Raw genomic sequence first — 24,901 nt, 5'->3', positions numbered from 1 at the left:
GTGCTGCAGCCAGCCATGGGGTGGGGACCCCCAGGGTTCTCCCTCCCCTCAGTGCTGCAGCCAGCCCCCAGATCTCACCCCCCCTCCCTCCCCACAGTGCTGCAGCCGGCAGTGGAAGCCTTCTTCCTGGTGCACGCCACGGAGCGGGAGAGCAAGCCCCCAGTGCGGGACACCCGTGAGAGCCAGTTGGCCCACATCAAGGATGAGCCCCCGCCCCTGTCGCCCGCCCCCCTCACGCCTGCCACCCCCTCCTCGCTGGATCCCTTCTTCTCCCGTGAGCCCTCCTCCATGCACATCTCGTCCAGCCTGCCCCCTGACACCCAGAAGTTCCTGCGCTTCGCAGGTGAGGGGCTTAGGGCCTGGGGTGGGAGAGAGAGGGGGGGCTGTTGTGTGGGGGGATTGAGGGGAAGGAGGGGCATGGCCCAGGATCGGGGGTCTCGGGGCTCCAAGGATGAGGCAGATGGGGAACGGCCCCACATAATGTCACATGGGGAGGGCTTGCTCAGTACTGAGATGCAGCCACCTCTGGGGTGGGGCAGCCTGGGAACAGCCGCACTTAACTGGGGGGGCACAGGGCTGCGAGGGGCACAGCCTGGGGTCAGGTTGGTGGGGGAGGTGTATAAGGCCCAGCATTGTAGGGGGGAGTGGTTTTTGGGTCACCCAGGTGTGTGTGGGGGGGTCTCATGGCACAGGGGAGAGCAGTGAGTGACATCCTCCCTTTGTGCCCCCCCCAGAGACCCACCGCACGGTGCTGAATCAGATCCTGCGCCAGTCCACCACCCATCTGGCCGACGGGCCCTTCGCTGTCCTGGTCGACTACATCCGTGTGTTGGACTTCGATGTCAAGCGCAAGTATGGCAGGCCAGGGGGTTGGGCTCGGGGCGTGGGGTGAGGGGGCAGGGCATGCCTGGGCGCGGGGCAAGGGCCATGTCCGGTGGCGGTGGGTTCCCCAGGCCGACACCCTGCTCCTGGGGATGGGGGCTGTGTCTAGGAACAGGCCATGGTGTTTTGGGTGGGGCAATGGGGCTGTGTCCAGTGGCGGTGGGTTCCCCAAGCCCTGACACCGCGCCCGCCTGCCCCCTCCCAGGTACTTCCGCCAGGAGCTGGAGCGGCTGGACGAGGGGCTGCGCAAGGAGGACATGGCCGTCCATGTGCGCCGTGACCACGTCTTTGAGGACTCGTACCGTGAGCTGCACCGCAAGTCGCCCGAGGAGATGAAGAACCGACTGTGAGCCCGGCTTCTCCAGGGGGGTGGGGGCAGCAGCTGGATATCCCACAGCTGGGGCGGGGGGGGCAGGGGGTGAGAGTCTCACCCACTAACCCTCTCCCAGGTACATCGTGTTCGAGGGGAAATGGGGGGGGTGGTCCCTGGTGGGGGCGGAGCTACATGGGTCCCACCCACTAACCGCCTCCCCTGCTCCCCCAGGTACATCATCTTGGAGGGCGAGGAGGGGCAGGACGTGGGTGGGGGGAGATGGGAGTGGGGCAGGGGGCTCCTGGCGGGGACGGGGCTGCGTGGGTCCCCCCCGCCCCCGCAGGTACATTGTGTTCGAGGGTGAGGAGGGGCAGGACGCGGGCGGGAGGGAACGGGAGATGGGAGTGGGGCGGGGGGCACCCGGCGGGGACGGGGCTGCATGGGTCGCCCCCTAACTCCCTGCCCCCGCTGCAGGTACATCGTGTTCGAGGGCGAGGAGGGGCAGGATGCGGGCGGGCTGCTCCGGGAGTGGTACATGATCATCTCGCGGGAGATGTTCAACCCCATGTACGCCCTGTTCCGCACCTCGCCCGGCGACCGCGTCACCTACACCATCAACCCCTCGTCCCACTGCAACCCCAACCACCTGAGCTACTTCAAGTTTGTGGGGCGCATCGTGGCCAAGGCCGTGTACGACAACCGCCTGCTGGAGTGTTACTTCACCCGCTCCTTCTACAAGCACATCCTGGGCAAGTCCGTCAGGTGCGCCGGGGGCAAGGGTCTCGGCCTGGGATCGGGGGGACAGTGGTCTCCAAGGGGCCCGCCAGGGGATACTGGGGCTGGGGGTGGCTCTGTGACCCCACTGACACACACACCGCCCCCCCCAGGTACACGGATATGGAGAGCGAGGATTACCACTTCTACCAGGGCCTGGTTTACCTGCTGGAGAATGATGTGTCCACACTAGGCTACGACCTGACCTTCAGCACCGAGGTACCCTGGGGGGAGGGTGATGGGCTTGGGGAAGGCTGGGTGGGGCCAAGGGTTTGGGCGGCACTGGCTGGAAATGGAACCCCACCCTCACCCACTGCCCCCACTCCCCAGGTGCAGGAGTTCGGGGTATGTGAGGTGCGGGACCTCAAGCCCAACGGGGCCAATATCCTGGTGACGGAGGAGAACAAGAAGGAATACGTGCACCTGGTCTGCCAGATGAGGATGACGGGTAGGTGGCTGGGGGTGGTTCTGGTGTGGAGCCCGGGTTTCTTTAGGACCTACCCAAAAATAATGTCACAGAGCAGCCCAGTGAGAGTGAACTATAAATAGAGTGCAAAGCAGGAGCCTGGACTTCTGGGTTCTCTTCCCGGCTCTGGGAGTGACCTGGAGGTTGGAGCAGGGAGCCTGGACTCCTGGGTTCTCTCCCGACTCCAGGAGGGAAGGCGGGGCTGGGGGTTGGAGCAGGACAGGGCTCACTGGCTTCATTCCCCCACCTGCCAGGAGCCATCCGCAAGCAGCTGGCTGCCTTCCTGGAGGGTTTCTACGAGATCATCCCCAAGCGCCTCATCTCCATCTTCACGGAGCAGGAGCTGGAGCTTCTCATCTCGGGGCTGCCCACCATCGACATTGATGACCTCAAATCGAACACAGAGTACCACAAGTACCAGTCCAATTCCATCCAGGTGAGGGGTCACCCCAGAGCTGGCTGCAGCTCCACACTGGGCAGTGTTATGGGCAGCTGTTCCCCAGCTGCCCATCCCAGAGCTGGCTGCATCTAAGCACCGGGCAAGCCAGCCCTGTGCAGTGTTGCGTGCTGCCGTGTCCCAGCTCCTCTTCCCCTGGTTCTGACCCGCTCCCCCTCCCCTGGCAGATCCAGTGGTTCTGGCGAGCCCTGCGCTCCTTTGACCAGGCAGACCGAGCCAAGTTCCTGCAGTTCGTGACGGGCACCTCCAAGGTTCCCCTGCAGGGCTTCGCCGCCCTGGAGGGTATGAACGGCATCCAGAAATTCCAGATCCACCGAGACGACCGCTCCACCGACAGATTGCCTTCCGCTCACACATGGTGAGGGGCCGGGGCTGTTCCCTTCCAGCAGGGGGCCAGGCGGACACACACAGGGCTGGGTCCCACCCATGGGAAGGGGTGGACACGCCGGGGCAGGGGGTGAGCTGTAGACTCTGCTCTCCTGGGAATTGGGGGGTGGGGTGGGCAATACCTGATCCTAGAACTTGGGGGGGTATTGTTGGCCTCCTGCCCTCCCTCCTCACTGATTTCTCCCCCTCCACCCAGTTTCAATCAGCTGGACCTTCCCGCCTACGAGAGCTACGAGAAGCTACGTCACATGCTGCTACTGGCCATCCAGGAGTGCTCGGAAGGCTTCGGCCTGGCGTGAGCCGGGCATCCCGCCTCCACGGCTCTTTTTGTACTGAGGCAGACTTGGGGGAAAGGGAGGGGTGTAGGGGGAGGGGCCAAGCCATGGGGGCGGGGCTTAGCAGATCTCCACCCCCTCCCTTTGAGGTGGTGCCCCCCACCACCACCACCCCACACACACACACACACACACACACACACACATCCCCACATGCGTCCGGAGAGAAGACAAATGATATATATAAATATATATATATTTTTTTTGGTTTAGTTTGCATTTCTTAAGTTGTGCTTGGAATGTGTTGACGTGAGCCGGACAGACGAGACGACGATACAATCTGCTTTGGTTTCTCGATCCTTCCCCTTGCCCCAGCCCCCTTCTGTCCCCATCCCCACTCTGTTGGGCCCCTGCAGAGGGGGAGGGGAAAACAAGGGGGGGTGGGATGCCCTGAGGTTTAAAAAACGAAATCCCTCCCCCCTCCAAAAGAAGAAAAAGACAAAAAAAAATTAAAAAATAAAAGCGCACTCTTGGTAAGAAACCCGGCTGTCGTGTCTTCGTCTGGCGCCGCTGCTTGGGGGCAGAGAGTTCCTGGGCCCCAAAACCGGAGGGGCCTGTGTGACCCACGCGAGGGAACTGCCTAGAGCGGCTCTGTTGGAAATGCACCATGTGTTGATGGGAAAACGGCCGGCACCAGACACTCCCCCATGCCCCTGGGTCGGACATTCCAGCCAGTAACAGCTCTGCGTTGTTCAGTCGACACCTCCGTTCCAGGCTGTTTGTCTCACTTCTGCTTCGCACTAGGAGCCCCTGTTCTGCCAATTCTCCTCCACAACCCCCAAATCTGTCCAGGAGTCACTGCTTTCCAGGGGAGAGCCCCCCCAGCCTGTACGCATGCCCGGCCTCTTGTTCCCCGATGGACCCGTTTCCGTTTCGCTGGATTAAAGCACTTTGCGCTCAGTTTGCCAGCCCACTCCGGAGCAGTGACCTGCCCTCTGCACGATTTCCCACTCCTGCAATGCTTGCGTCGTCTGCAAACTTTATCAGCAAGGATTGTTTTCAGCCATGTCATTGATCAAAATGTTTCTTGGTGTTGGACCAAGAGCCAATCCCTGTGGGACCCCGCTGGAAATGGATGCACTTGATGACAATTCCCTGGTTAGTCACATTTTGAGACCTATCCATTAGCCAGTTTATCTGTTTAATGTGGGCTGGGTTCATATTACGTTGTTGGAGGTTTTTAATGAAGTTGTCTTGTGGTACCAACTCACATGCCTCACCAAAGTCTGTTACGTCAGCATATTACCTCTGTTGACCCAACTTGTAATCTCATCAACAATAGATATCAAGTTAGTTTGACAGGATCTAATTTTGATAAGCCCATCTTGATTAACATTACCCTCCTTTAATTCCTTATTAATCAAGTCCTGTTCAAACCTCTCCGTTATCTTGACCAGCATTGATGCCACACCATGCACCCTCTTTAAATATTGGCATATTTCTTCTACTCTTCTGGAACTTCACCTGCATGCCAAGACTTACTGGAAATCTGCATTAATGGTCCAGCGAGCTCTTCAGCCAGCTCTTGTAACACTCTTGGATGCAAGTTACCTGGACCTGCTGATTTAAAAATATCTAACTTTTTAGTAGCTTCTACTGAATATCCTCTAGAGATATTAGTGGAATGGAAAGTGGTGTTGTCACCCTATGACTGTCATCTGTTTTCCTCCTAAATACAGAAAAGAAATATTTATTGAAAATAGCTGCCTTTTTCTGCATTAAAATTGATTATTCTACTGTTTCCTTCTAGTCATGGATCCATACCAGTGTCAGGATTCTGTTTGTTCCTGCTATATATGAAATACTCCTTTCTGTCCTTAATTCTGTTGGCTCCTTGTGTATCTCTTAGCTTCCCTCATCAGTTTTCTACAATTCATAACTTCTGGCTTATATTAAGTGCTATCAACTTTCAGTGTGTGTGTGTAAAATGTATATAAATAAATAGCTCCCTTCACATCCCCCCTCAACCTTTGTCAAGGGGAGATTGTGGCTTTTAGGACATCTAGTATGTTGTTGTTAAATGGTTCCTAATTCTAGTCACATTCTTGTGGTTAAATTCTTCCTCCCAGCTGCCTGGGCTCATCACCTTCTTCAGCACTGGGAAACTGACCCTGTTGAAGCACCAGATGTAGCTGTCACTGGGCTGGCTACAAATCACATGGACTGACACTCCCATTAACTTTTAGTGCTGTGAGGTTTGGACAAGGCCTAAATCAGCAGCACAGCCCTACTGGGTCAGCCCAAATGACCATCTAGTCCCATGTCCTGTCTTCCGCCAGTGACCAATGCCAGGTGCCCCAGAGGGCATGAACAGAACAGGGAGTCATCAAGTGATCCATCCCCTGTCACCCATTCCCAGCTTCTGGCAAACAGAGGCTCGGGACACTATCCCTGCCCATCCTGCCTAATATGAACTTATCTAGGTCTTTTTTGAACCCTGTTATGGTCTTGGCCTTCACAATATCCTCTGGCAAGGAATACCACAGGCTGACTGTGCGTTGGGTGAAAAAATATTTCCTTTTGTTCGTTTTAAACCTGCTGCCTGTTTAATGTCATTTGGTGATCCCTAGTTCTTGTTTTACGAGGAGTAAATAATGCTTCCTTCTTTACTTTCTCCACCCCACTCGTGATTTTATAGACCTCTATCGCATTTCCCCCCCCATTGTCTCTTTTCCAAACTGAAAAGTCCCTGTCTTGTTGTTCTCTTACTTTATTGCTCTTTTCTGAACCTTTTCCAATTCCCATGTAACTTTTTTGAGATGGGGCGACCATATCTGCATGCACCATTCAAGTTGTGGGCGTGCTATGGATTTCTATTAAGGCACTATGATATTTTCTGTCTTATTATCTATCCCTTTCTTAACGATTCCCAACACTGTTTGCTTTTTTGACGGCTGCTGCACATTGAGTGGATGGTTTCAGAGAACTATCCACCATGACTGCAGGATCTTTTTTGAGTAGTAACAGCTAATTTAGCCCTCATCATTGTATAGGTGTAGTGGGGGTTATGTTTTCTAATGTGCATTACTTAGAATTCAAAGTTGATAAATTCAATCTGCCATGCTGCTGCCCAGTCACCCAGTTTTGTGAGATCCCTTTGTAGCTTTTCGCTGTCTGTCTGGGACTTAACTATCTCGAGTGCTTTTGTATTGTCTGCAAATTTTGCCACCTCCCTGGTCACCCTTTTTTCTGTGATCTTGGCTCCAGGCTCGGGCGTGGCCATGGGGTGGCAAGAGCTGGGTGTAGGGGTGAGAGGCGGCTGGGGCAGGGGGGAGATGTTAATTCCCCCCTTCCCCAGCCTTACTGCAGGGAACCAGGCTGGAACTTTAATCACGCAGCCTCTGTTGCATGGAGGGGCAGAATGAGCACTGGAATATCGGCGCCATCTTGGTAGAGGCCTGGAAAGGCTGTTGCGTGGGCGCCATATTGAATGTGTCGGATGAACACTCAGTGTGGGGGTGAGGACGCCATATTTACTGTGTCGGAAATAATAGAGCGCGCGCCCCCGTGTGCCATCTTGGGTGTGGCTCTGCCGCAATGGACGCTACTGAGGCGCCATCTTGGGTGTGGCACGTGCTAGATTTGCTCCCCTTCGCATTATGTCATAGAGAGGAGTGTGACGTTATAATTTCCCCTCGCCAGGCACGGGGAGGGTGGAAAGGGGGTGGGGCCAGTGGGAGCTGGAGACCGCCCCCAGCTGCTGTCGCTGCGAGCGCCCCCTAGAGGGGCCGCAGAGGTGAGCCACAGCCCCATATGTGGGGGGAGGAGCGGGGAGTGAGCTCCCCTTCCTCTAAAATAGCAGCTCCGGCGACCCCCCTACTCCAAAGGGGCTGGTCCCTCCCAAGACGTAGAACTGCCCCCAATAGGGGGCGGGGCATGGAACTAGGGGGTGGAGGTTGGACCTCAGGAGGCGGGACTATGGGAAAGCCTGGAGCTGGGAGAGGGGTTCAGAGCTGGGCGGGGACATAAGGGAGGGGTCTCAAGATAGCTGGGAAATTTCCTACTGCTACAGCCCCACCCCACATTGGTTGTGACACCCCCACCGCTATCACAATGTGTTGTTGGGGGGGAGAAGCACCTGGGGGTGCAGGACCAGCAGGCCTGGGGGGGAGGGTCTCAGCTTACACGCAAAAAGCCCGACACACTCCAGGCTGCAAACAGAACCCAGGAGTCCGGGCTCCCAGCCGCTCCCCTCCCGCCCTCTAACCCACTAGACCTCACTCCCTTCCCAGGGCTGGGGAGAGAACCCAGGCATCCGGGCTCCCTCCCCCTATATTCTAGGCTGGTGGGAAGATGCATGAGGAGTTCGTGCTGCCGTATTACACGGCGGATTGCGACCAGGCACGAGGGCTGATGAACACGGCCATGGGGCCACTGCAGCGCCAGCTCCGGGCCGGCGAGTACGAGATCTTCCAGTACGCCCCCATATTCGAGAGCGACTTCATACAGGTATGGGGCGGGGGCTCAGAATTGGGGGCAGGACGATAGGGAAAGGGCAGAGCTGGGGGCGGGGGCTCAGCTGTGGGTGGGGCTATAGGGGAGGGGCAGGGCTATGGGGCAGCAAACAGCTGGGGCCAAGCGGCTGAGGGGGGATCACTAACCTGCCCCTCTACGCCCCACCCGCAGATCAGCAAGCGCGGGGAGGTGGTGGACGTGCACAATCGTGTCCGAGTGGTCACGGTGGGCGTGGCCTGCACCAGCCCCGCCCTCCTGGTGCCCAACGTGCTGCTGCTGGCCCGGCCTGTGGTCCCCTCCGAGGAGAGCAGGGGCTGCCGGGGTCCCCCCGCCAAGGCACTAGAGCTTACCAGGTGAGACGCCCACCCGCCCCCAAAAACGGTGCTCCTTACTCCCGACCCGCAGCCCCTGCTAGCCCAGCCCAGCCCCTACCGGTGCCCCTCCCTCCTGACCTCCAGCCTCTGCGAGCCCTGACCCCCAGTGCCCCTCACTCCCGACCTGCAGCCCCCTGCTAGCCCAGCTCTGCCCGCCCCGCCCAGCTCTGCCGGTGCCCCTCACTCCCGACCCGCAGCCCTCTGCTGTCCCTACAGGCTGCTCCCACTGCGGTTTGTGAAGATCTCAGTGCACGACAGCGACATGCGGCAGCTGCGGCTCAAGCTGGCCAGCGGCCGCTCGTTCTACCTGCAGCTCTGCCCCCAGGGCGACGCCTACTACGAGCTCTTCGACATGTGGGTGCAGATCATCAACCTCCTCCGGCCGCCTGCTGAGGGGAGCTACGGTGGCCAGGCCCTGCCCGGAGACCCTGGGGCTTTCGGAGAACCCCTGCTCCCAGGCATCAGCCAGGACACCACCGGGGTGAGACACCACCAGCTGCTCCCCCAGGGCTGGGCTAGGGGTCTAGTGGTTAGAGCAGGGGCAGCTGGGAGCTAGGAATCCTGGGTTTCCTCCCTGTCTCGGGGAGGGGGAGCCAGGACTCCTGGGTTCCCTAGCTCTAACCCATCCCGTTATCCTCCCCAGAGCCTGGAGTCACTGGCCGCCGAAGAAAGGGGCACGGATGCCTTGAGTGTCCACAGTCTCCGGACCGCCAGCCCCTCCCGGGATGACCCAGGGAGCTTGCGTAGCCGGACCCCCCCCAGCCTCAGCCCCTTGCTGCCCTGCAAGCCGCCCAGCGGCGGGAGGGGGTCGCAGCGGGACGGGTCCACAGGGGAGCGCAGGAGCCAGGCTGAGTCGCCGAGTGGGTCACCGGCCCCCCAGAAGAGGAACCAGGGAAGCCTGCAGGGCAGCCAGGGGAGTAGCCCCTTGAGCAAGAAGAAAGAGTCCAGCAGGTGAGAAGGTGAGGGGGAGGGCCGAGGAAATTGGGATCCGGGGGTTGGGGGCAATGGGAGGTGTCGGGGATATGGAGCTGTGAGGGGAGGGAAGGTGGGGGGAAGATGGGGAGGTCAGGGGGAAGGGTGGTATTGGGGGAGATGGATGGCCGGGGAGGTGGGGGGAGATGGATGGCGGAGGAGGGTTGGGGGGAAGGGAGGCGTGGGGGGGAGATGGAGGGCCTGGGCGATCGGGGGGAGGCGTGGGGCGGATCTCAGTGTCTCATCGTTTCATTTCTAGGCGGGCAGATCGAGGAGGTGGAGCCACGCGGAGTAAATCATCGCAGAGCCGGGGTAGGAGCCAGACCTGGGCTGGGGGAGGGAGTCTTCCCAGCTGCCCTCCCTGCGTGACAGCCCCCTAGCCTAGCCCTACCCCACTGCATCCCCCAGCTAGCCCCTGTGGCCCGACCCCAGTGCACTCCGTCTGCCCATCCCTCTACTGTCTAGGGCTGCCAACTTTTTAATTGCAGAAAACCAAACACCCTTGCTCCACCTCCTACCCTGCCCCTTCTCTGAAGTCCCACCCCATTCACTCAGGCTCCCCCCCTCTGCCCCACCCTCACAGGACTGGGGCAGGGGGTTGGGGGCCGGGAGGGGGGGCGTGTGAGGGCTCCAGGTGGGGGTGTGAGCTCTGGGGTGGGGCAGAGGTTTGGGGTGCAGGTGTGGGGGGGTGCAAGCTCTCCGAAGGACCTGGTGGCCACTTCCGGGAGCCGCGCGGAGCCTGGCAGGCAGGGAGCCGGACTTCACCCTGCTGCGCTGCTGACCAGACTTGTAACAGTCCAGGCAGCGGTGCCGCCTGGAGCCACCAGGGTCCCTCTGCGAACTGGCGTTCTGGGATCCGAGTGGGGCTATGTCTGTGCCCCCGCCGGATGCCCGGCTCCCCCACCAGTCTCCCACCAGCCAGATGCCCGGCTCCCTCTCCCCAGCCTGATGCCCGGCCCCGTTCTCTGCCCTCAGCTGCAGGCAGGAAGCCCAGCCGGATCCTGTCACTGGTGAAGTCTCTGTCCCGGGCCAGCCTGAGCCGGGGCGACAGCCGGAGCCACCCCCACGACGACAAGAAGAAGAGGCACTGAGGGGGGAGGAGCCAGCTGCATGGGGGAGGAGCCAGTAGAGAAGGGGGAGGGGCATGGTGGAGAAACGGGCGGAGCCTCCTGGGGCAATTGGGGAGGAACCTGCCTGAGAGCCCAATAAAGTCTGTTACCTGCAAGGGGCGTGGTCATGAGGGGAGGGGCTACCCCATGGGGCGTGGCCATATGAGGGCGGGGCTCTGGCAGCAGGCCCCGAGGGGTGTGTGCATGCAGTGGGGGCGGGGCTCGGAAGAGGGAGCTCGGAGAGTTTCTAGTCTCCTTCCCGCTTCCCCGACCATCACTTCCGGTGCGGGGGTCGGGGCGGAAGTGGTGCGTAGCGGGGCGGAAGTGAGGTTGGTTAAGGGTGTGTCGAAGGCGGCGTTCCCGCGCCGCGGGCTCGGGGGATGCGGCTGCTGAGCTGGAACGTGGCCGGGCTCCGGGCCGGCCCGGGCCCCGCGGGGCTCGGGGCGCTGGGCGGGGACGTGATCTGCCTGCAGGAGACTCGCGTCACGCGTGAGCGGATTCGGGGGTCCCAGGGGCGGGGGTCAGGGGGGCGGAGCCAGGGGAAGGCAGCAGCGGGGCGGGGGTCACAGGCCATGGCCAGGGAAGTGCTGATGGCGGGGGGGGGGGTTAGAGGACCAAGAGCAGGGCTAGTGATGGGGGTCAGGGGTCAAAGGGCACCATGCACAAGGGGCCAGACCGACCCAGCCTGACCCTGTGGTGACCCCGTGTCCCCAGGGGACCTGCTGGAGGAGCCACTGGCCATGGTGGACGGCTACAACTCCTACTTCAGCTTCTGCCGCACCCGGAGCGGCTACTCAGGTAACCAGGGAGGGTGCTTGGGACCCAGGTGTCCTGGCTCTCAGCACCCCCCCCTTTGTCCCCCCTCTAATCACTAGACACCGCCCCCCCAGAGCTGGGGCTGGCATCGGACTCCTGGGTTCTCTCTCTTCCCCCTACCAGGTGTGGCGACCTTCTGTAAGGACAGTGCCACCCCGCTGGCAGCGGAGGAGGGGCTCTCTGGGCTCCTGGCCCAGCCTGGGAAGGGTGGTGCCGTGGGGTGTTACGGAGACCTAGGGGCCTTCACACCCCAAGAGCTGAAGGCTTTGGACAGCGAGGGACGCGCGGTGATCACCCACCACCGCATACGGTGAGGGGCGCTGGGGGCCATGGGGTTGTCCCTGAGGAGCTGTGGGGCAGGTGCCCACAGAGGGCTGGGCTGGGGGCCAGGTGAGGGGGGATGGTTGTGGCAAATGCCAACCTGACCCCCCCACAAATGTGTTTTCTGCCCTCCCCCGCAGCACCTCAGCTCAGCAGGAGACCACCCTGACGGTGATCAATGTGTACTGCCCCCGGGCCGACCCCCAGCGCCCCGAGCGTGCCGTCTACCAGGCCTCCTTCTACCGCCTGCTGCAGGGCCGGGCCGAGGCGCTGCTGAGAGACGGGGGGTAGGTACCCCAACACCCCCCCACACCTGGGCCAAGGTGCTGCTGAGAGACGGAGTTCATATTCCCCTCAATCTGCCCTGAAGCCAGATTGCCCAGGCCGCCCCCACATCTCCTTGTGACCCCCCCCATAGCCCCGCCCAGCTCTTATCTCTACCACCACCCTTCAGAGCCCCTCCTGGGACTAGAGACCCTCCCCCCCCGCATCTGGGGTGCTGCCTGCCTGTCATCTCACTGCCTGGGCTCCTCCTTCCACACCCCTGACCCCCAGCCCTGTTTTTTGTCTTCCAGCCACGTTGTGATCTTGGGGGACATCAACACATCGCATCGGCCCATTGACCACTGCGAGCCAGGGGACCCGGTTAGTGCCGGGGGGGGGGGTCTCTCCCTCTAATCTGGGGGGGTTGGTGGGGAGCCAGGACTCCTGGGTTCTCTCCCCATCTTAGGGAGGGGAGTGGGGTGTAGTGGTTAGGAGGGGGAGCAGGGAGCCAGGACTCCTGGGTTCTCTAGAATACTGACTCTCCCCTCTCCTTCCCCCAGGAAGCGTTCCGGGAGCACCCAGGCCGGCGCTGGCTGGACGGGTTCCTATGGGTGCAAGACGGGCCCCCCGGGCAGGGGCTCTTCATTGACACTTTCCGCCTCCTGCACCCCAGCCAGCCCTATGCCTTCACCTGCTGGCGCATCGACACCGGCGCCCGGCTCACCAACCACGGCACACGATTAGACTACATCCTGGCTGACCGGGCCCTGGCGCTGGCCGAGCTGCGGGACGCCCGCATCCTGCCCGAGGTGCCCGGCTCTGACCACTGCCCCGTGCTGGCCGAGCTGGCGGCCACCTTCCTGCCAGCGCACCACTGCCCCCCGCTCTGCACCCGCCACATGCCCGAATTCGCCGGCACCCAGCAGAAGCTCAGCCGCTTTTTGGTCAGGGTGGAGCGGGGAGCGTCCATGACATGCCAGGGGGCCGGGGCAGGGCGGGGGTGCTCCATACGGAGGGGGAGACGCCCACCCAGGGGGCAAAGGGACCTGCTGAGCTACTTCAGAGCTGCACAGGGCCAGCTGAGGACAGGCACGGCCCCAAATGCACTGGGGCAGAGCAGACAAGAGCCAGCCCAGGACGCCCCGGGGCACAGGACACAGGAGATGGCCCATGATGCAGCACGGCAGGGCGGACAACAGGAGCCCTGCAATGGCTTGGTGCCCAGGGAGCTGATGATGGGGCAGGCAGTTGGCACCCAGGCCAGCTGCACGGCCCACTGGCGTACGGTGCTGCCTGGCCCTGCCCCCCCACCCTGCTGCCTTGCCCACAGGCAGCCCTGTGCCCTGCGCACTGTCCGCAAACCTGGCCCCAACCGTGGGCGGCGTTTCTATGTGTGTGCCCTGCCCCCTGGGCGCCCCAGTGACCCCCGTGCCTGCTGTGACTTCTTCCGCTGGGCCAGCAAGGGGTGCTCGTGAGGTGGGGCGGCCCTGTTCCTCCTGCCTCACCCTGTGTTTGTACAGAAGGGGAAACTCCATCTATTTTTATAAATAAAGAGTGTCATTGTTTGTAGGGGAAGCCAGGGGCCCCACCCCCTGCAAAGGGGGTTATCGATCCTAGGCCAGACTATGTATGTCTGGGTCAGCAGAGTAGCAGCTGGAGCTCTAGCTCCCTTCCTCTTTAGAGTAAGGATTCACGGGTTACCTAGGTCCCTTCCAACCCTGGCAGAGAGGGAGCTGCAGCTCCCTCCATGGGATGTTATATACACAGTGGACACGTGTCCACAAGGACCCTGGAACCTTGTGCTCAAATAAAATGTTGGGCCGCAAGTCCTCCTGCTCTTTTTGTTTAATGGAGCGTTATGGGGGGGGGCATCGTCTCTCTTTAAACAGATGCAGGAGCCAGGCCTGGTCTTTGGACGCAGCAGCTGCGGGCGGGCGGCCCCAGGGCACGGTCTGGGCCGCCCGGTGCCCGCGAGCCCTAATCCCCGGCCGGGGGGCGGCGCGGGACCCGCCCCCGCGTCTTTCGAGGGCGCTGCCGCGGGCCAGAGGCCGCAGGGCCGAGCTGGGTCCCCCCGGCCCTGCCCGGCCCGGCCCGGCCGCTCCCTCCTGCTCCGGATGCAGCAGCAGCCGCCGCACCCGGCTTTATAGCCCGCCGCGCCCCAGACCGGCCAATGGGGCGGCCGGACGAGCCGCGCATGCGCCCTTCTCCCAGGGGGTGGTTCACTAGAGCGGCCGCCAGGTGTCGTCAGAGGGGCGAGGTCCTATATAAGACCCCGCCCCACTCCTGCGCCCAGTTTCTTTCCCCCCATATCCCGGCGGGGTGCTGCCCCATGGCGTTTCTGGGGCTGTGTCAGGGTTGGGGGCAGCCCCACCGCGGACGCTGATCCCTGCCGGGATGGCGCCTCGGTAGGGGTTTGACTGACCGAATTTTGAAATATTGTGCCCAGAATTTTTAATTTCTTGGTGCAGAAGGATTTCCCCCCCCCCCCCCGACCATTTGTACCGTAGGGTTGTGTCGTGGCCAGAGCAGTGCGATGTGCTGTAAAACTGGGGGGGGGGGGGTAACAACCCGGGAACCCCTTTCGCTACAACCGCAAGTCTCGCTTACCCCCCCAATGGAAATCGCCAGGGAATGGTCTCCTTGACCTGAGTAGAGATGCTCAAAGCCGGGCTCTTGGGAATAGAACCTCGCTTTTATGACCTGCTCATTCATTACCAATTATTCTTCATCACGACAGTATTTCTACTACCTGATGAAAACGGCAACACGCTTCCGAGCCCTCGCATCCATCCCGTGCAACAGCCTCTTAGGCCCCAAGAAGAAAAGGAGTACTTGTGGCACCTTAGAGACTAACAAATTTATTAGAGCATAAGCTTTCGTGAGCTACAGCTCACTTCATCGGATGCATTTGGTGGAAAAAACAGAGGAGAGATTTATATACACACACACAGAGAACATGAAACAATGGGTTTATCATACACACTGTAAGGAGAGTGATCACTTAAGATAAGCCATCACCAACAGCAGGGGCCCCAAGGTCGCCAGGGCGTCTCAGCCGGGAAGCAGCCGGAAGGGGGTTAAGAAGCCAACTCAAAGGGTTCGGGTCTTGAGCAGTCCAGGCAAACACCCCACCTGACAGCGAAGCCTCAACTTGATCTTCATCATCATTTCCAGACCAACACCAGCTGCCTCGTTCATTTTGAAACAATAGCCACGCAGAGAGAAGCCGGCTTGGAGCGGCTCAGCTCTTGGAAGTCCAAGGGCTCCGGGCTGGGGGGCCCCAGGGACAGCTCTGTCTGTCCCCTGTTAGGGAGTTTTTTTCCCCTGAGAACCCCCTGGAGCATTTCACGAACCCCAGTTTGGGAACCACTGAACCAGGCAAATCTCTAGAGGAGTTGCTGGACCGCCTGGAAGACCTCCGAGTGCCCCCCCAACTCCCCTCCCAGAGCCGGGGAGAGAACCCAGGAGTCCCGGCTCCCAGCCCATCGCCCCACCTTGGGGCAGCCACCAGGGACCACAGCCCCCCCCCCCCCAGGCCTTTAATCCACCCGGCCCAAAGCACCTCCCGCCAAGACTAGAGCATGGACCCAGCCCTGGAGGGCGGCGGCCCCTCCCCCAGCCCGCCCCCAGTACCCCCCTGCTATCCAAATCCCGTTCCCCCCCTCCCGCGCCCCGTTCATCACCCCCAGTACCTGTTCCCTATCCCCCCACACCTGCGTCTCAGGGGTTAGGGCCGTACGCCTGGGTTCTCTGGGAGTGGCGTCTGGTGGGTTGGGGTGCGGGGGGAGCCCGGACGCCTGGGTTCTCACTCACTGGGGGGGGGGGGTCCAGGTGCCGATGGCTCCGTCCAGCGCTTGCCCCGGGCTCCAGCAGCGTCGGCCCGGCCCGGCTCGGCTCCCTGGCCGGACGGACTCAGCGGGGGCGGAACCCAGGCGTCCAGCCGGCGCCCAGCTGCTCCTCTCCCGTCCCCCCCCCGCGTGTTGGGGCGACCCTCCCCAATGCGGGGGGGGGTCAGAGACAGAGAGCAAGGGGGAACAGGAGCTACTGGGGGCGGGGGCTCGGAGGAGGCCCATCGGGACCCAGCTGTGGGGCTGTCATGTGACCAAGTCAGCTGATTTCCCCCCCCCCCCAGTACAATGCGAAAGACGGGGTGGGGCTGCCTTGGCCAACTGGGGGGGGGCAGTGAGTCTGTAACCCCCACAAAGAGGTTTTAACAGCCCCCCCCGTGCTATGTCTGCTGGGAGTAAAAGACACAATGGGCTAATTACTGCGATGTCATTTAAACCCTGCCTTGTGCCCCCCTCCCTGAGCAGGGAGCCCCCCCCCCACCTGGGGGGCACAGGCCGCTGGGGGGAGGGTCACAGAACCGTCCCCTCCTTGGGCTTTTTTTTCTTCTTTGACTAAAAAAAAGTTTTATAGAAAATAAAGTTGTTTTCCAAGGGCGGGAGGCAGGAGCCCCACGCGCTGAGGGGGGAGCCGGATGCTCCAGTCTTGGGGGGAGGCAAGCGAGGTGGCCGAGGGCACATGGGGTTGCATTAGTAGGAACGTTGCCAGCCGATCGAGGGGCGTGACCGTTCCCCTCTATTCGGGGAGGCCTCGTCTGGAGTCCTGCATCCAGGTTTGGGCCCCCCCATGACAGAAGGGATGTGGACAAATTGGGGGGGGGCAACAGAAATGATCAGGGGGCCGGGGCACATGGTCACGAGGAGGGGCTGAGGGAACTGGGGTGATTGAGTCTGCAGAGGAGAAAAGCAAGGGAGGATTTGACAGCAGCTAGTGAAGGGGGGGTCCCCAAGAGGATGGCGCTTGGCTAGTCGGGGGGGGGGCTGGGCCAAAGGACCGAACAAGGAGCCATGGTCTCAAGTTGCATGGGGGGGGTCTAGGTGGGATATTAGGAAACACGATTTCCCTAGGAGGGGGGGAAGCCCGGGAGGGGGTTCCTTAGGGCCGTGGGGGAATCTCCATCCTTGGAGGGTTTAAGGCCCGGCTGGACCAAGCCCTGGCCGGGATGATTTAGTTGGGGCTGGTCCTGCCCTGAGCAGGGGTTGGATTAGAACCTCCTGGGGTCCCTTCCACCCCCGATCATCTGTGAGTCTAGGTGCTGGTGGGGGGACCTCAATATTCATGATGTAGTAGAACCCCCCCTTTACACTACGACTCGGACACTAAAGGGGAAACCGGGGGCTGAGAGCTGGGGTGAGGGAAGCGCCCCCAAAATCTGCCACCCCACACCCATGGGACACCCAGGGGGTGGGGGGGACACACAAAAGAACTTAATTCCAGCAACTGCAGCATGTAAAAATTGTTTAAAACCCCTTCCCCCATAATCTGACGAGCCCCCCTCCCCCAACTAAATGTGCTTTCATTTGCAAGGGGGGGGGGGAGGGCGGCCTGGCTCTGGAGCAGATGGGGGGCAGAGAGAGAGCAAGATAGGAAACACCATTCCCCCCCCACACCTAACCAGGACCAATACTTCCCATGTACAGCCCCCCCACACATAGCACCATGGGACTGCCCCATGGCCAAGTGCAACCGTGATTATCTTCCCCACCCTGACACATGGGGCCGCTAGACCCCACTGGCCACCCCGCTCCGGCCTTCACTCCACCACGAGCGCCACCCGCATTCTCCTCCCCCCAGTCCAGAGCCAAGGGAGGCCACAGCGCCAGGGCCAGCCCCGCTCCTCCAGCCTCACCACCAGGCAGGGAGCCCAGGGCCCACATGGCGGAGGGAAGAGCTGGCCCAGGATTCCACAGGTGACAGCGGTGGCGGGGCTGGGAGCCCGGACGTCTGGGTTCTTTCCCTGACTCTGGGAGGAGAGCAGTGGCAGAGACAGGTGCCCGGACGCCTGGGTTCCACGCAGTCAGGGACACGGACACAAGCTGAGCACGCTTTATTTTGAGCCCTTGTCAGGTCGCACAGTGGGGTCCGTCCCGCGCTGGGGGGGTCCGTCCGGGCTCATGCACTGCTGGTGACGTACTGGGCCCCCAGGTTGCCGAAGGAATCCCGCTCCCACTCACTCATGAGGGCGAAGTGCAGGGGCCGCTGGCAGAAGAGGCAGGCGGAGGACGCGGGAGGCTGCAGGGGGAGCCCCACGTCGTGCCAGCCCTGCAGCAGCCGCTCTGGGGGGGAGAGATGGGGTGAGACCTCTGTGCCCCCCACAGGTACCCTTCCATCCCCTCACTGCACCAGCTATAGGGGGGGACTGGCGTGTGACCCTGACCTCTGACCCCAGCCCCCCACCTGCCCCTAATCTTCCCTCCCCCCTCAACCACTGCCCCCTCCCAGCCCCCACCTCCCTCCCGTTTGACCCCCCCCAGCTCCAGATGGCCCATCCCCTGCCCCCAGCCTGCTGCCCTCACCCACAAAGTAGTCCATCATAGGGGGCGTGTGGTGGGGGGAGGGCGCCAGGCGCAGCAGCTCCTCGCCCCGGGGCACCGTGGGGTAGTTGATGGCCTGGACATAGATGCCGTGTTGGGACAGGAGAAGGTCGCAGAGCCGAGAGTTCAGGGCCGCGTCACCCACCTGCGAGGGGAGCCGGAGAGACAAGGGTCAGACCCAGGAGTCGGGGAAACAGCCCCTCCCTCCCACACCCAACACACACACACACCCCTCCAACCCACTAGGCCCCGCTCCCCTCCTGGTGTCCTGGCTCACCGCCCCCCCCACTCTAACCAGTAGACCCCGCTCCCCTCCCAGAGCTGGGGAGAGACCCAGGAGTCCTGGCTTCCCACCCCCCCCACTCTAACCAGCAGACCCTGCTCCCCTCCCAGAGCTGGGGGGAGAACCCAGGAGTCCTGGCTCCCAGCTCCTCCTGCTCTAACCAGCAGACCCTGCTCCCTTCCCAGAGCTGGGGAGAGAACCCAGGAGTCCTGGCTTCCAGCAAGTCCCTGCTCAACCCAACCCCCGGCCCCGAGGACCCAGGCGTCCGGCAGTACCCGGATGGGGATGATGTGGCTGGGGCAGTTGACGACAGGCAGCCCGGCGTCCATCAGCAGCTGCCGCAGGTGCTTGACATTGCGCTGCTGGGCCCGGCGCAGCCCCCGGCCCTCGGGCCCCGCCAGCACCCGCAGCGAGGCCAGGGCGCCCGCCAGCACCGGCGGGGGCAGCGAGGTGGTGAAGATGAAGCCGGCTGCGTAGGAGCGAACCGTGTCCACCAGGGCAGCCGTGCTGGCGATGTACCCCCCCACGCAGCCGAAGGCCTTCCCTGGGGAGGGGGGAGTGGGGTGAGATGGTGCCCCCTGCCCAGGTCCCCGCCCCACAGCACCCCCAAGTGTACGCCCTGCCTGCCGGGGGACACCGCCCTCTGCCCAGCCCCCTACATCATGGTGCTGGGGCCGGGGCTGGGCCTTCCTGCCGGGGAGAGAGCCCCCCCACCCAGCCCCCCGCATCACGGTACCCCCTAGTGCCTGGCCCTGCCTGCTAGGGAGAGTGACCCCCCCACCCAGCCCCACAGACTCCCACAGTGCCCAGCCCCACACAGCACCCAGCCCCCCAACCCCGCAGCACGGCACCCCCCAGCATCCACTGCCCAGCCCTCCCACATCACAGAGCCCCCCAGTGCCCAGCTCTGCCTTCTGGGGAAAGCCCCCCCAAATCACGGCAGCCCCTAATGCCTGGCCCTGCCTGTCAGCGCCCACTGGCCAGCCCCCCCACATCATGGCACCCCTAGTGCCTGGCCCTGCCTGTCAGCACCCCCTGCCCAGCCCCGCACAGCACACAGCCCCCCACCATGCAGCACGGCTCCTCCCAGCATCCCTTGCCCAGCCCCCCACATCACAGCACCTGCTAATGCCCACCCTGCCTGGCAGTACCCCCAGCCCAGACCCCCGCATCATGGCACCCCCTATTGCCCAGCCCTGCCTGTCAGGGGACACCGCCCTCTGCCCTGCTTCCTGCCCCACAGTGCCCGTCACTGACTGCCAAGGGAGAGTGCCCTCCTGCCCAGCCGCCCAGCGCCCACCCCCCTGCCGACTCACCCAGGGTGCCGGAGACGATGTCGATCTTGCCCAGCACCCCATCACGCTCCCCAATGCCGGCCCCACGGCTGCCGTACAGCCCCACAGCGTGAACCTCGTCCACGAAGGTGAGGGCGCCGTGCGCGTGGGCCACATCACACAGCTCCTCCAGGGGGCAGATCCCACCTGCAGGGGGAGAGGGAGCAGCTGTGGGGAATGTCCCTGGGATGTGGGGGGAAGGGTGGGATCATGGGGGGCAGGGTAGGGGGTCCCTACCATCCATGGAGTGCACGGTCTCGAAGGCCACAATCTTGGGGGTGCCGGGGGGGCTGCAGCCCAGAAGCTGGGCTAGGTGCTGGGGGTCGTTGTGCCGGAAGACATGCTTGGGGACCCCGCTGTTACGGATGCCCTGGATCATGGAGGCGTGATTCCCCGCGTCTGAGAAGATCTCACAGCCTGGGGTGGGGGGTTAGTGCTGTAACCAGAACCCAGGCATCCCGGTCCCCTCCCAGAGCTGGGGAAAGAACCCAGGCATCCTGGCTCCCCGCCCACCCCCGCACTAACCCCCAGACTCCACTCCCCTCCCAAAGCCAAGAAGAGAACCCAAGAGTCCAGGCTCCCAGCCCCACCCCCTGCTCTAACCACTAGACCCCACTCCCCTCCCACAGCCAGGGCAAGAACCCAAGAGTCCGGGTACCTGGCATCATCCTGGCCAGGGTGAAGAGGGTGGAGTCGTTGGCAACGTAGCAAGAGGAGAACAACAAGGCAGCGTCTTTGCGATGGAGCTGGGCCAGCTCCCGCTCCAGGTCCACGTGGTACTGGCTGGTGCCTGAGATGTTCCTGGTGCCCCCAGCCCCCAAGCCATGGTGCTGCAGGGCGTCCCTAAAGCGGAGAGAGGGGTCAGCATACAGGGCCGGGCTAGCAGGGGGCTGCGGGTCAGGAGTGAGGGGAATCGGCAGGGCTGGGGGGGGCAGGGGCTGCGGGTCAGGAGTGAGGGGCACCTGCAGGGCTGAGGGGTGTCCAGGGCCGGGCTAGCAGGGGGCTGCAGGTCGGGAGTGAGGGGCACCGGCAGGGCTGCGGGGGGGGGGCAGGGCCGGGCTAGCAGGGCGCTGCGGGTCGGGAGTGAGGGGCACCGGCAGGGCTGCGGGGGGGTCCAGGGCTGGGCTAGCAGGGGGCTGCGGGTCAGGAGTGAGGGGCACCCTCTCACATGGCAGCCTGCAGCACCCGTGGGTGGCGGCTCATGGCCAGGTAGTCATTGCTGCACCAGACCGAGACCTCGGGGCCCGCGGCCGCCCGGGCGAAGGGGAAGGCATCCGCCCGGCGCGTCACCGTCTTGAAGACGCGGTAGGTGTGATCCCGGCGCTTGGCCTCCAGCCGCCCCTCCAGGAAGGAATCGTAGGAGAAGGTCCTGGAGCCTGCAAGGGATGGGGGAAGCAGGGTCAGAGACAGCCCCCCCCACAGCGGTTCCCCCCTCCTCTTCCTCCTGCCCCAGACACAGTGGTATCCCCCCCTCCAGAGCTGTGGGGTGAATGGGGGGGCTGCAGATTGGGGGTGTGAGGGAGGGGCCACAGAGTTGTGGGGCAAGTGGGGGGGATGCACAGTGGCGGAGGGCAGGGTCCCTGAATCCACGGCTCCCACTCCCACAAGAGACCTTGGCGTCTAGGACAGGGCTGGGGAATCAGCCAGGGAATATCCCCGGACCCCCCGGCCCTGGCCCGCTGGGCGCCCTGGCTCCAGAGAGCTCTGTTCGAATTGGGAACAGTGCAGAGACGGGCAAGGAAACCTATCCAGGGGCTGGAGGAGCCGCCATAGGAGAGACTGAAAAGTTCAGCTCAGAAAAGAGCTGACAGAGGCGGGAGGTGAGCACGGGCTCTGTTCTCAGGACTGGTGCGGAAAGAGGGAACCGGGGGGCGTCATTCACCCCTTCCCCTAACACAAGGGTCCCACCACAAAATCAAGAGGTGGCAGGTTTCACACAAACACAAGGCCGTAGGTCTTCACGCGGCGCATGCCGACCTGCGGAACTCCCTGCCGCAGGATGTTGTGAAGGCCAGAACTATAAGTGGGTTCAGAGAAGTTCCTGGAGGCGAGATCCAGCAATGGCTGGTAGCCAGGAGGGGCAGAAAGACAACCCCATGCTCCGGATGTCCCTAAACCTTCACTGGGGTCGCAGGTTTGATTTCTTAAGTCAAGCTGGGCCAGTTTTTCTGAAGGGATCTTCTCCAGGAATTATTATTCTGGGGGCGGAGGGGAAGTGTTCTCTGGCCTGCGCTATACTGGGGGGGGGTCACTTCTGGCCTGGGGGGGGTGACTATGAATTTCACCTGGGGGGTCCAGGGTGGAGGCTGAGTTGAATGTTGGGGGGCCCAGTGGAGGGGGGGCTGGTCATTCCATGAGCTGGATGCCCTTGGCTCCCCACCTGCTGATCTGGACCGAGCCTGGGTTGAAAGGCCGCTGGCTGAGGAGGTCAATTAACCAAGCAGGCTAATTGCTGAGGGAGTTGATTGGGTGGAAGGAGCCCCCCCAGTTCCCCCCACACACCCCTGGGCTAGGGCTATATAAGCCAAGGGGGAAGCCGGGGGTGGCTCACAAGACCTGGTTGTGGCTAGCTGGGAAGGAAGAGCCCCCCAGAAGAGCACCGACAGTGAAACCACTGTTATCCATCCGCTCTCCGTATCCCCCCCCAGGCATCTCCTCCGTCCAGCCCTGTGGCTCCCCTCAGACCCAGGGGCCCATCTAACCCGGTATCAGGCCTCACCTGGCATGTTGTCCTGGAGCAGGTGGGTGGGGAGGAGCTGGGTGTCGGGCCTCAGCTCCGGCCCCTCATGGCCCAGAAATTTCTTCCGGAGGCTGGACTGGACCTCGAGGAGCAGAGAGCTGAGAGGGTCTGGAGGGGCACAGAGATGGGGGGCGAGTGGGTTAGAGTGCATGGGGCTGGAAGCCAGGACACCTGGGTTCTCTCCCTGGCTCTGGGAGGGGAGTGGGATCTAGTGGTTAGAGCAGGGGAGGGGCTGGGAGCCAGGATGCCTGGGTTCTCTGACAAGGTCCGAGCAGTCCTCACCGGCCTTGTAGACCTTCACATCCTCCTGCACCTCTGGCCCAGCGTGCTGAACGATCCGGCTTCGTCCACCCCACACTTCCGACTCCATGAAGGGGCAGTGGGTCTGGGAAGGGCTGGAGGCTGCTTCTGGGGACCCTGACTCCTGGGGGACAGATCCTGCTGTTGGGGAGAGACAGCCAAGTGAAAGGGATGGAACCCAGGAGTCCTGACTCCTAGCACCCCCCCACCCCACTCTAACCACTAGACTCCGCTCCCCTACCAAAGATGGGGAGCGAACTCAGGTGTCCTAGCTCCCAGCCCCCCCGCCGCTCTAACCCACTAGACCCCACTCCCCTCCCAGAGACAGGGAGAGAACCCAGGAGTCCTGGTTCCCAGCCCCACTTCTGCTCACCAAGTGGGATGGGGTTGTCCATCCCCCTCTGCAGGTCTGGGGAGGAGCCCATCAGGGTCCGAGCCACCATGACGGGACATCGCTGGGCGCTGCTCACCAGCAGGGGGCGAGCTTTGACCAAGAAGACGTTAGGGTCCCGGGTCAGGAAGGGGCAGCGCTGGAGGAAGGAAGCCATCATGCCGGATTGTGGTGCTGGCCAGGAGAGAGAAAGGGCGTGAGAAAGGTCGAACTCAGGCGTCCGAGACCCCCGCCCTGCAGCATAGCACATCCCCGCCCCCCCAGCTCTTCGGGGGAGGAGGGAACACGCAGATACACCTGGCCACTTGTGCCTGGAGGGGTATGGCAGAGGTGGAGAATTTCCTTCCTGCCCCTGGGGAGCCCTGAAGCATGTGATTGGCCTATTGGCCGAATTTGCCCCTCCAGGATTTTGGGGGGGAGGGGCAAATCTGAAAATGGGAACGGGGGGACACCTTGGCTCAGTACAGCCACACCGGTAAGCACCTGTCTGTCGATAGATCAAGGCGGGCAGAAATCGACGCCTTCCAGCACACCAGTGCCCCCATGGAGACCCCCCCTCCAAATGATTCATCCCCCCATCCCAGCAGAGTAACAATAGGGGGACAGGTTGAGTGGGGACATTGGAGGGGACCATTCACCCAGCGGGATTGGAGGTGGGTGGACGGGACCCATCTCCGTCCCATGTCCTGTCGGTCTTTATGAACCGAGTGTGAGGTTGTGGGAAAGTTGGTGGGGCCAGGAGCCAGAACTCCTGGGTTCTCTCCCAGGTTCTGGGAGGGGAGCGGGGTCTAGTGGTTAGAGTGGGGGGGAGGTTGCTGGGAGCCTGGGTTCCATCCCTTTCACTTGGCCGTCTCTCCCCAGCGGCAGGGCGGGGCCGTGTCTGCTGGAGGCTGATAAGAGCCGTGGGGGGCCCACCCAACACAGCTGTGGGGAGAGGGTTGCGGGGGGACACACGGATGGACGGGGAGCAGAGGGGAGGCCGTAGAAGAATGATGCCCCCAATGCCTAGGGGATTTTATGGGGGCAGCACCGTCCAGGCCCCGTTCCCTGCCTCTCATGATTCAGCCCCACCACCCACTGTGGGGCCAGATCAGAGCCGGTGCCTGCTCGAGAGGCAGGGCCCCCTCACAAGGGTTGCTGATGGCCCCCAGCTAGCTGATCCCCCCAGTAGAAACACCCCCAAAACTCCTCCAGGCTTAATCGCTTCTACCAACTGAGCCCCCCCCTTAGGTTATGCCCTGCTGCCCCCATCTCTCCAGGGGTGTCCTCCTCACTGCACCTTCCCCCAACCAGCTCCGCAGATGAGTCCCCCAGCAGCCCCCGTCCTCCCTAACCATCCCCCCACTGCCCCCCCACTGGCCCCCCATGCCTCCCCGGCTGAGCCCCATTACCTGTTGTCCTGCACTGAGGACGAACAACCAGCACTGACTGACACCACCCCTCAAGGGCTGCCCGGGCCCCTGCTTGCCAGCCCCACCCCATAACAGAGCCACCCAGGCCCACAGATAAGGGCAGGCTCGCCAGGGCCAGGGGCGGGGAGGGAAAGGC

At 62.5% G+C, this 24,901-nt stretch overlaps 4 protein-coding genes and 1 long non-coding RNA gene across 15 annotated transcripts in view; 4 read left to right on the top strand and 1 right to left on the bottom strand.

Moving 5' to 3' along the window:
- Positions 1–3,720, top strand: part of HUWE1 (HECT, UBA and WWE domain containing E3 ubiquitin protein ligase 1) — a 58,780-nt gene extending 55,060 nt beyond the window's left edge. For 3 of the 5 annotated variants that reach the window (XM_043501497.1, XM_038381216.2, XM_043501495.1), the window contains 9 exons: positions 98–343; positions 735–852; positions 1,088–1,228; positions 1,670–1,957; positions 2,083–2,188; positions 2,300–2,417; positions 2,690–2,871; positions 3,060–3,250; positions 3,476–3,665. In XM_043501497.1, the coding sequence (XP_043357432.1) occupies positions 98–343; positions 735–852; positions 1,088–1,228; positions 1,670–1,957; positions 2,083–2,188; positions 2,300–2,417; positions 2,690–2,871; positions 3,060–3,250; positions 3,476–3,578 (1,493 nt within the window). In that variant the 3' untranslated portion in view covers positions 3,579–3,665. Of the gene's footprint in view, positions 1–97; positions 344–734; positions 853–1,087; positions 1,229–1,669; positions 1,958–2,082; positions 2,189–2,299; positions 2,418–2,689; positions 2,872–3,059; positions 3,251–3,475 lie in introns of all 5 variants that reach the window. The other 2 variants (XM_043501496.1, XM_043501494.1) reach the window with 1 other exon arrangement.
- A 955-nt stretch (positions 3,721–4,675) lies between these two features.
- On the top strand, positions 4,676–5,355 carry LOC122457303. The gene is made up of 2 exons (XR_006276790.1): positions 4,676–4,712; positions 5,012–5,355. It is a non-coding gene; the product is annotated as an uncharacterized LOC122457303 (long non-coding RNA).
- Positions 5,356–7,045: 1,690 nt separating this feature from the next.
- LOC119846975 (protein FAM71C) lies at positions 7,046–10,650 on the top strand. Of its 3 annotated transcripts, XM_043501585.1 has the most exons (7): positions 7,046–7,350; positions 7,847–8,063; positions 8,241–8,422; positions 8,660–8,924; positions 9,087–9,394; positions 9,675–9,727; positions 10,391–10,650. In XM_043501585.1, exons 2-7 carry the CDS (start codon positions 7,908–7,910, stop codon positions 10,504–10,506), a joined length of 1,080 nt encoding a protein of 359 aa, XP_043357520.1. In that variant the 5' UTR covers positions 7,046–7,350; positions 7,847–7,907; the 3' UTR covers positions 10,507–10,650. The 3 variants fall into 3 exon arrangements, 2 of the variants coding, with proteins under 2 accessions (XP_043357520.1, XP_043357521.1); XR_006276784.1 differs by lacking the exon at positions 7,046–7,350 and having other exon boundaries at positions 7,378–8,063; positions 9,087–9,402; positions 10,391–10,477; XM_043501586.1 differs by lacking the exon at positions 7,046–7,350 and having other exon boundaries at positions 7,378–8,063; positions 10,397–10,650.
- Positions 10,651–10,767: 117 nt separating this feature from the next.
- APEX2 (apurinic/apyrimidinic endodeoxyribonuclease 2) lies at positions 10,768–13,751 on the top strand. Of its 3 annotated transcripts, XM_043501546.1 has the most exons (6): positions 10,768–11,013; positions 11,239–11,322; positions 11,464–11,650; positions 11,802–11,948; positions 12,237–12,306; positions 12,486–13,750. In XM_043501546.1, the coding sequence occupies exons 1-6, from the start codon at positions 10,905–10,907 to the stop codon at positions 13,398–13,400; spliced, it is 1,512 nt and encodes a 503-aa protein (XP_043357481.1). In that variant the 5' UTR covers positions 10,768–10,904; the 3' UTR covers positions 13,401–13,750. The 3 variants fall into 3 exon arrangements, with proteins under 3 accessions (XP_043357481.1, XP_043357483.1, XP_043357482.1); XM_043501548.1 differs by lacking the exon at positions 11,802–11,948 and having other exon boundaries at positions 12,486–13,751; XM_043501547.1 differs by lacking the exon at positions 11,239–11,322.
- Positions 13,752–17,803: 4,052 nt separating this feature from the next.
- ALAS2 (5'-aminolevulinate synthase 2) lies at positions 17,804–24,875 on the bottom strand. Of its 3 annotated transcripts, none has more exons than XM_043501539.1 (11): positions 24,745–24,875; positions 23,336–23,527; positions 22,945–23,106; positions 22,642–22,770; positions 21,091–21,298; positions 20,581–20,765; positions 20,160–20,339; positions 19,905–20,069; positions 18,864–19,132; positions 18,288–18,450; positions 17,804–18,047 (listed from the first exon to the last, which is right to left on the bottom strand). In XM_043501539.1, the coding sequence occupies exons 1-11, from the start codon at positions 24,833–24,835 to the stop codon at positions 17,884–17,886; spliced, it is 1,908 nt and encodes a 635-aa protein (XP_043357474.1). In that variant the 5' UTR covers positions 24,836–24,875; the 3' UTR covers positions 17,804–17,883. The 3 variants fall into 3 exon arrangements, with proteins under 3 accessions (XP_043357474.1, XP_038237210.1, XP_038237212.1); XM_038381282.2 differs by having other exon boundaries at positions 22,945–23,103; XM_038381284.2 differs by lacking the exon at positions 22,945–23,106.
- Between the last annotated feature and the right edge of the window lie 26 nt (positions 24,876–24,901).

The sequence above is a fragment of the Dermochelys coriacea genome, chromosome 23 (assembly GCF_009764565.3).
Source record: "Dermochelys coriacea isolate rDerCor1 chromosome 23, rDerCor1.pri.v4, whole genome shotgun sequence".
NCBI lineage: Eukaryota > Metazoa > Chordata > Testudines > Dermochelyidae > Dermochelys > Dermochelys coriacea.
Note: the sequence above shows the minus strand (reverse complement) of the source record. Positions and strands in the feature narration are given on the sequence as shown.

Coding starts and splice junctions, on each gene's coding strand:
- LOC119846975 (XM_043501585.1), top strand. CDS start 7,908: ATGCATGAGGAGTTCGTGCTGCCGTATTACACGGCGGATTGCGACCAG. Junction 8,064..8,240: donor TCGAGAGCGACTTCATACAG/GTATGGGGCGGG, acceptor CCCCACCCGCAG/ATCAGCAAGCGCGGGGAGGT. Junction 8,925..9,086: donor TCAGCCAGGACACCACCGGG/GTGAGACACCAC, acceptor TATCCTCCCCAG/AGCCTGGAGTCACTGGCCGC.
- APEX2 (XM_043501546.1), top strand. CDS start 10,905: ATGCGGCTGCTGAGCTGGAACGTGGCCGGGCTCCGGGCCGGCCCGGGC. Junction 11,651..11,801: donor ATCACCCACCACCGCATACG/GTGAGGGGCGCT, acceptor CCTCCCCCGCAG/CACCTCAGCTCAGCAGGAGA. Junction 11,949..12,236: donor GCGCTGCTGAGAGACGGGGG/GTAGGTACCCCA, acceptor TTTGTCTTCCAG/CCACGTTGTGATCTTGGGGG.
- ALAS2 (XM_043501539.1), bottom strand. CDS start 24,835: ATGGGGTGGGGCTGGCAAGCAGGGGCCCGGGCAGCCCTTGAGGGGTGG. Junction 23,107..23,335: donor GGACAACCCCATCCCACTTG/GTGAGCAGAAGT, acceptor GTCTCTCCCCAA/CAGCAGGATCTGTCCCCCAG. Junction 18,451..18,863: donor GCCACATCATCCCCATCCGG/GTACTGCCGGAC, acceptor CTCCCCTCGCAG/GTGGGTGACGCGGCCCTGAA.